Source organism: Phaseolus vulgaris, chromosome 10 (genome assembly GCF_000499845.2).
Source record: "Phaseolus vulgaris cultivar G19833 chromosome 10, P. vulgaris v2.0, whole genome shotgun sequence".
Lineage (NCBI taxonomy): Eukaryota > Viridiplantae > Streptophyta > Magnoliopsida > Fabales > Fabaceae > Phaseolus > Phaseolus vulgaris.
The window spans coordinates 16,747,570-16,756,408 of NC_023750.2; the positions used below are offsets into that span (position 1 = coordinate 16,747,570).

The 8,839-nt window shown below is 43.5% G+C and overlaps 2 protein-coding genes across 2 annotated transcripts; both read right to left on the reverse strand.

Moving 5' to 3' along the window:
- Positions 1–2,059: 2,059 nt before the first annotated feature.
- On the reverse strand, positions 2,060–3,157 carry LOC137815722 (uncharacterized). Its single transcript, XM_068618835.1, has 2 exons — positions 2,819–3,157; positions 2,060–2,554 (listed from the first exon to the last, which is right to left on the reverse strand). The coding sequence occupies exons 1-2, from the start codon at positions 3,155–3,157 to the stop codon at positions 2,060–2,062; spliced, it is 834 nt and encodes a 277-aa protein (XP_068474936.1).
- Positions 3,158–4,970: 1,813 nt separating this feature from the next.
- On the reverse strand, positions 4,971–6,092 carry LOC137815735 (uncharacterized). The gene has a single exon (XM_068618849.1). The coding sequence runs from the start codon at positions 6,090–6,092 to the stop codon at positions 4,971–4,973; it is 1,122 nt and encodes a 373-aa protein (XP_068474950.1).
- Between the last annotated feature and the right edge of the window lie 2,747 nt (positions 6,093–8,839).

The following is an 8,839-nucleotide window of genomic DNA, read 5'->3' on the forward strand; positions in this document are numbered from 1 at the left end:
TAAGTTCAAGAGGGGAGGGGTGAATTGAGCTTATAAAATTTTCGCAAGAACACACAATTTTTCAGTATTCCAGAGGCAAAAAGAACAGATTGTTTTTACATGAAACAGATTGATTCTTCAGAGCAGTCTTGGCACAATTTGAATTTTGTTCAATGTAAAATTGTGTTCAACAAGAAATATAACAGAACCAGATCAGCTTAATATTGTGAGTATGAAGGATATAGCTATGCTTAGAAATCAATCAAAGGTTACACAACACAAGGTTTCAAGAAGTATAATCCTTTCTCAGGTTTTAATGAATGATCAGTTTGTTCACAATTCACTTAAACCATTATATGCAGCAACCTTGTTTATGATCAGAAAACTTTAACAAATCAGGAAGAACAGTTTTCACTTAACCCAGAATTAACAGATTCAATTTAAAAAGAACAGATTTAGTTCTTGACAGAATTAAGCAAAAACCAGAAAAGAGTGCAGGGATGAGAATACAAGATACACACGTTTTTATACTGGTTCACTCATACAGAGCTACATCCAGTCTCACCTTACCCCAAGGTGGAATTCACTAAAAAACAGTACCAATCACTTACAAAACCAGCAGTTCTTGAACACTACAAGAACAACACACACAATGCTGAAAAACCCTATTTCAGCACACCTTGCACTCCAAGAAACCCTATCAAGGAGTGACTAACACTTACACCTTTACAAAACAGAATAAAGGAAAGATTACACCTGAAAAGAAGATGCAAGAACTCAAAACCAGTAGTTCAATTTGCTGCAGAACTGCACCAGCACCTTCACCAAGATTCAAGGTTTCCTAGAACAAGCACACTTGAAAATCTCTTTGGAAAACCTTTCAAAAAACTCTTTCAATCCTTCTTCTCACATGGAAGTTGTTTGATCTCTGTCAAAAGCGTAATTCCTCAGCACTAATTCATGTGAGAGAGACTTTTCTTTATATAGAAAACAGTTTCTAACTTCTTTTCAAAAAACAGTTGAAAAGCAGTTAAGAAAACAACAGATTCAGTTTTGAACTTAACAGATTTATTTTGTGAAAACTGCCAACTCAACTTAACAGAAATAACTGTCTGAGTGGTACCTTTAGTGCCCTAACTAACTTGTGAAAAACCTTTCAGCAGACCAAAGAATAAACCTGTTCTTTCATAGTAAAACAGATTAAAGTATAACACACAAGCCAGCTCATCTTAACTGAAATAACGAACTGAGCTTTTCCTTGGTGCCTTAACAGAAATTTAGAAAAGCCTTTTAACAGAGAAGAAATAAACAAATTATTTCTCCATAAAACAGATTTATTTGTGTACTGTTTTAAAACTGTTAAAACCATTTAAAAAGCTTTTCAAAAACCATTTAACGAAAGCCTTTTTAACAGAGAAGAAATAAACAGATTCTTTCTCCATAAAACAGATTTATTTGTGTACTGTTTTAAAACTGTTAAAAACATTTTAAAAGGCTTTTCAAAAACCATTTAACCACATCATGTGCTTGATCTAGACTTGGTTAGGCATCTAGGATAGGTTACACAGCAAAAGGCAATCATACACACTTACAAGCCTAATTACAAATGAATCTAAAAACCTATTACAATCTTCAAAGCTCTCAAGCCATTTTCTTCATCAAACACACATCAAGCCTTGGTAGGGAAGAAGCTTCCTCCAACTTCAACACCCAAGACCCCTTAGCCTTCTCCAACCTCCTCTTCAAGCCTCTCAACAAAACCTGATTGGCTGACGATGATTCTCACGCACTTTTCTCCGTGTACACATATCAGAAGGGGGTGTGTAAACCCAAACCTGTACAACTCACCATCGATGAGGGTGAACCTGCTGGAGTTCTTCTTTATCTTTCTGGCCTTTGTCAAGTCCATTGGGAGCACGCCATTCGCCATGTAGCGCTGGTAGGGCGTTATCCATGTATCTGGCTCATGGATAGCGCAAACTTGCGTCATCTTTGTCACTCCCGCTGGATATGCCCTAACTCTCGGCGTCCTCAAAGTCTCTTGAGTCAAGGATCTATGACTCCTCGCCATCCTTTCCATTTACCTGCACACTTGAAGAACCTGGTGATCTGCCACAAACGCTCGAGGTGTCTTCAAAGTTTCTTGTATAACGGTCCTCTGCCTGCCCCCCTTGCCCGAACTGGCGAGCTTGGCCAGCAAGTCAGCTCGGGCATTCTGCTCTCTTGGCACGTTCACCACTTCAAACAAGACAAAGGACCTCTCTAACTCTTGCACGTACTCCAGGTAAGTCGCCATCTGCGGATCTTTGGCCTGAAACTCGCCGGTTACCTGGCCAGTGACCAACAACGAATCACTCTTGGCCATCAGCACCTTTGCTCCCATCTCCTTTGCCAACAAAATACCAGCGATCAAAGCCTCATACTCCGCCTGATTATTGTTGGCTTTAAAGGCAAACCTTAGAGATTGCTCTATCAACACGTCGTTGGGTCTTTTCAAAATAACCCCAGCCCCGCTACCCAGCTGGTTAGACGACCCATCCACCGAGAGCATCCAACGAAAATCATCCCCGGCACTCTGCACTATTTCAGAAGATAGCTCGACCACAAAGTCAGCGAAGATTTACCCCTTGATCGGTCCTTGGGGCTCATACTTGATGTCGAATTCCGACAACTCCACCGCCCATCTTACCATCCTCCCAGCTACATCCGGTTTCTTCAAAACCTTCTGGATGGGTAAGTCAGTCATTACGAACACTGTAAAGCTCTGGAAGTAATGGCGCAACCTCCTCGCCGAAAACACAACCGCCAGCGCCGCTTTTTCTAAGGCCTGATATCTCACTTTCGGGCCCTGCAGCACCTTGCTAACAAAATAAATGGGCTTCTGGGCTTGATCTTGATCCTGGACGAGCACCGCACTTATCGCTCTCTCAGTTATGGCAAAATATAACCTGAGGGGTGTTGCCCCTTGAGGTTTGCACAGAACCGGCGGGCTTGCCAAGTACTCTTTGAGCTTCACAAAAGCTTCTTTACACTCCTTCGTCCAGACAAACTTGTTATTCCTCTTCAAGCATTGGAAGTTCGGGTGGCCCTTCTCTCCGCTAGCGGATACGAATCGAGACAGGGCGGCCATTTGGCCCGCGAGCTGCTCCACCTCCTTTACAATGGCAGGACTCCTCATAGCCAGAATGGCGGCACATTTGTCGGGATTTGCCTCGATTCCCCTCTTCGACAAGAGAAATCCCAAAAATTTCCTGCCTCCACGCCGAAAATACACTTCTCAGGATTCAGTTTCAGCTTATACCTGGCTATTGTGACGAACAACTCTTCCAGATCAGTGACGTGCTTGCTCTTTTCCAAAGATGTTACGACCATGTCGTCAACATACGCTTGCACATTCCTCCCGAGCACAGGGGCGAGCACCTTGCCCATTAGCCTCTGGTACGTGGCCCCCGCATTCTTCAGCCCGAAGGGCATCACCTTGTAGCAATACCACGACCTTTCTGTCATGAAAGCAGTCTTTTCCTCATCCGTGGGATGCATTTTAATTTGGTTGTATCCTGAGAAGGCATCGAAGAAACTGAGCAACTTACACCCTGACGCACTGTCTACCAGGGCATCTATACTTGGCAAAGGATAAGAATCCTTTGGACAGGCTTTATTCAGATCCGTGAAGTCAACACACATCCACCATTTCCCGCTACTCTTCTTGGCCAGAACGACGTTGGCGAGCCATTCTGGATATTGGATCTCCCTGATATGGCCTGCTGCAGGGAGTTTCTGCGTCTCGTCCTTGATCGCCTGCCTCTTTTCTTCGTTGAACGTTCTCCTTCTCTGGCGGATTGGCCTGACCTGGGGATCCATTGCTAAACGATGACACAAAAAATTGGGGTCAATCCCCGACATGTCTGAAGAGGACCATGCAAACGCGTCCAGGTGCCTACTTATTACCTTGGCGATCTGGTCTTGTGTCTCGCCGTCTAAGGTTTTCCCCAGTTCAAACGTCTTGCTGTTGATCTTCTTCTCAAGCCACTCCTCGACTGGCTGAGGCCTCTTCTCGCTGGGATCAGCGCTCTCGCAATACATGACTCCCTGGCGATCGTCGGGAAGTTTCTCTCTTCCTCCACCCGAGCGGCGCTCTCGGACCTCGCCTTGACATCCTCCATCATCACATCACCCTCGGCGGCCACCTCCAACGCTGTATCCACAACTCGTTGGTTTTCCTGTTCAGGCTCCACACCAGGGGGCGGCGTTGTGGTTACGTGGCATACCGATCTCTTGTTCTTGAGGCTGTTTTCATAACACTTCTTCGCCTCCTTTTGGTCTGAACGGATGGTGATAACCACCCCTTCCATTGATGGTAACTTGACCTTCATGTGCCTTGTTGAAGGCACAACTTCTGTCCTGTTGAGTGTTGGCCTTCCCAACAGGATGTTGTATGCCAACGGAGCATTCACAACGAGGTACTTGATCTTTTCTGTGCGCGAGGCCGACCCATCTGTGAACGTCGTCCTTAATTCAATGTACCCCTTGACCTCCACTTGATCACTAGCAAAACCGTATAAGCATCCCTCATATGGCCTCAGCTGGTCAGGGGACAACTGTAACTTTTCGAAAGTCGGCCAAAACATCACATCTGTCGAGCTTCCTTGATCGACCCACACCCGGTGAACCATCCTTCCCGCCGTAACAAGCGAGACCACAATGGGATCATTGTCATGAGGCACAACATCCCTAAGATCTTCTTTGGTGAACGTGATGTCCACGTCGGGCAAGTGATCTTCAAAAGCCTCCACTGACATCACGGGCCTTGCATACTTCTTACGTTGAGAGGTAGTGGGCCCTCCTCTTGAGAAGCCACCAGAAATGGTGTGAACCTCCCCATGGACTGGCATCTCGTGTGCCTGGCCTTCCTCTGGCACCGTCGTGGCCACAGTTGTAGTAGACCTTGCGAGGTAGTCCTTTCAAAAGCCATTCTTCACGAGCTCATCCAACTAATAGCCCAGCGCCAAGCAGTTGTTAATATGGTGCCCGAATGCTTCGTGGAATTCGTACCATGATTCCTTGTGAGGTCCCAGCACCTTGTCAGACTTTGCTAGTGGCCTCAACCTGTCAGCTATGTTGGGCACAACGATGAGGTCTTTGAGTTCCACCACAAAGTTGTGCCTTAGTGGCCTATTTCTCTCTTTCCTTCCCTCTACTCGACCACTAGGCTGGGTCCTCCATGTCTCGTAGGTGCGCTTCCTGTCTGGGTTCCTTCTCTTTGTGGCAGCTTCGTGAACCCTAGCAGGTTGCGTGCGTATCTGCGCTCTCGGCCGTGCGGGTGCAGCAGTCGTGCACTTCTCATACGCCTTGCCCTCTGAGGCAATGTGTTCTACTGCTCTACGCCTTACTTCAACAAAGGTTTTGGGGCGGCTGCGATTAAGCGATTTACTAAAGGATCCAGGACACACCCCCATCCTAAATGCGTACACGATCATGGGCTCGTCTGAGGTACCCACCTTCACAACCTGCGCCCCGAAGCGGCTTATGTACTCTTTCAGAGTTTCCCCTTGGTATTGCTTCACATCGAAAAGGTCGTACGAAACTGGGGCTGGGGCCCTGATGGCTAAATACTGCTCTCTGAATAGTCGTGAGAACTGTGCGAAAGACGTGATGTGGCCCTCTGGGAAGCTGATGAACCAATCCATAGCCATCCCAGTCAAAGTGCTCATGAAGAGCTTGCACCTTACGGCATCAGAACCGCCAACCAACATCATCTCTGTGTTGAACGCAGTGAGGTGTGCCTCAGGATCCTCCATCCCTGTGAAGGTTACCTTGGGCCCTGTGAACGTGTTGGGGATCGTTGTCTCTAGGATCACCTGTGAGAATGGTGTTGTGAATTCTCTAGGTGGGGAGGCAGCCTCAGGCTCGTCTACATCGCGCCATCCACGGCGTAACTCCTCGTTGGCACGGTGGAGCTCATCGTTTCTCGCTTGAGAAGCTGCGAGATCTGCCTGCATGCGCTCTTGCTCCATTTTCGACGCTGCCATTGCTTCCTGCAGCCCTTGCATCATGCCCATGAGTTGTTGCATGGTCATCTCTTCACTCCTGGCGCGTGCAGGTCTGATGGTCATGGCTTTCTGGAAACCTTCTTAACTTATCTGGGTTTTGAGAACTGAAACTAAAAAACGTGTGTGGTGGGACTAATGTTTTATATCTGCCCCATGGTGGAACATTTGGCGCCCACTGTTCCCGCCGGTTGACCAAGGTCGTCTTCGTGCGTGGCTTGTCCTCACGACCTATGGCACCTTCGTTCCGCTCCGTCTGTGAATACCTGAAAAGAAGTGAACAAAGGGCCGCCCTCGCGGCCGTTTGCACTCCGACGATCAAGTCAGCTAGCGAGAAACATCAAAGGTGACGCTCCTCCGTATCGAAACACCGTGAAAGGATGCTCTGAAGGTGGCCGAAATAATGAATAACTAGTACTGTGTTGCCCTAATTGCCTTGTGCTCACAATGGGTGCGCAGCGAAAACAACTAGGGTTTGTGCTCTGTGTAACTTATGAGAATTAGGTCAACCCCCCCCCCCCTTTTCAAATGTGGTATCACCAGTTTAGGTGATTTCTTGTTTAAATTTTGAGTTGTGTAGCACTTTAATTTCAAGAGCTCTTTAATTTCTTGCAATTTAAGGTTCTGTTTCAGGTTTATTTGAGTTTGCTTGCTGTTTTAATTCTTTTGCCTATCATATGTTTGAGTATTTTCCTTTTTGAATCCATACAAGTTTTGTCTTAGTCTTGTTTTTTCCATAATTGTCATCACTTCTTGTAGTACTTTTATTGATTTTGTTGTTTCTTGCTTTAGTGTCATATAATTTTTCTGAATTTGATATTGATCCTTTGTGCATTTTCTGTTTTAGAATTGAGTTCATACTTGTATTGTATTCTAGACCTATACAAGTTCCTATACATCATTTTCCATTATGTCTTTGCTAGTTCATAATTCTGTTTTTCATTCCTATTAGGATTCCTCTGTTTATGAAAACGTGCTTACTGTTTTTCCTTATTGCAATTGATTTACTCACTGGAAAATTCTGAAATTATGGATTTGTGATATTAAAAGTGTTATAAAAGAGTAGAAAAAAGAATTACTCAAAAATTCAAAGTACACAAAAAATGATAAATAAAATAAAAAAAGTGTACAATTCTGCCGAAAAGAATACAGTAATCTGGCAGCGATTTTGAAAAATTTATCTCAATTAATTGGTTTATTGTTTTTAAGTGATTCCAGTGCCATTATTGAGTTAACATCTTGAAGTTTCTGTGGTTTAAATTTCATAATCCAGTTCGCTCTATATCATTCCATTTAAATCAGTGAACATCAAGCACAGTTTGCATAAAAGAAAAATATTTTCCAGTAGCTAATTTTTTTGTTTTCTTCATCTACTCTAGTGCTTTTCCTTAAGTATTCTTTTGTGTGCCTACTTTCTCATTGAGTTCTTTAATTTTCTTGCTTGTCTTTTGTTCATTAATCTTTGAGTTTGTCAAACATCTAGTATTCCTTTTGTTCTAGCCTTTCATTGCTTATACTTTTTCTTGTTTGTCTTTATTGCTTCATTGGTTTTGTTGTGGTTGGCTTTGAGATTGGTGTGCCTTTGCTTTGACATCTTTCATTTGAGGATTCCAAGACCTCATGATCAAATTGGTGCACGGACATTATTTCTTTGAGAGTGACCTCTTTTTCTGGCCAAATTCACTTCGGCAATTTGGTTGCCAAACTCACTGTTTTTGCTAATTTTGTTTCTTGACTTGTTTGCTGTTTTTGTGTGTTTGCTGTTTTTATTTGCAAATGGCTGGATTTTCAAGTGATGCATCCTACAAGCAGCATTCTCCTTCCAAAGCTTCGGTCCTTGGTGAATTGCATGAAGCTCAACATACCATTAGGCGTTTGGAAGAAAAATTGCAAAAGATGGAGGTGCAACAAGCTAGGCCATCTCACTCTATCATTGGTGGGCATCATTCACGTAGACCTTCATCAAGAGGTTCTTCAAATGACTTTGGCCGTGAAGAGGAACATAGAAGAAGGAAGCATCACCATCATTCTCATGAAGAGAGCTATAACCGTGACCAAAGATATCACCAAGTGTTCAACATTTCTTGTAGACAAGTCCCTAGTTTTAATGGTGATAGTGATCCTAATGTGTATTTAGATTGGGAGGCTATGGTTGACCATTATTTTCATGTGTATAAGGTCCAAGATGACGATAAACTTAGGGTAGTTTCTTCATCCTTTTTGGGCTATGCCAAAGAATGGTGGCATAAAATTGTAATGGACATTATATATCGCAAGAAACCTCCCGTGGTTTCTTGGAATGCTTTGAAAGAGCGTATGCGCGCGAGGTTTGTTCCTCCTTCTAGGAAGGAACACTTGTTTAAGTTCCAAAGGCTTCCTTAAGAACATAGGATGGTAGATGAACACTTTAAAGATTTTGAAACAACTTTGACTAAAATGAATATACATGCTAATGAAGAGTCAAAGATAAAATGGTTTGTACGTGGTTTGAGAAGAGATATTAGAGAATTTGTAGAATTAAATGAGTACTCTTCTTTAAAGAAAGTGTTTCGCAAAGCCATCAAGGTGGAATCCTATCTTTTGAAAACAACTTTCAAAAATACTCATAATGATTTCTACAACTCTTCTAGGAAGGATGCCAACAAAATTTCTACTCAAAATTCTCCTTCCAATTTTTCCAAACAAACCATGTTTCCAAAAAAAGTTTCTACTACAAATCCTTCTACTCCTAAGTCACCTACCAAAACTTCAAATATCAAATGTTTTAAATGTTTAGGTTTTGGGCACATAGCTCTTCATTGTCCACAAAAGCA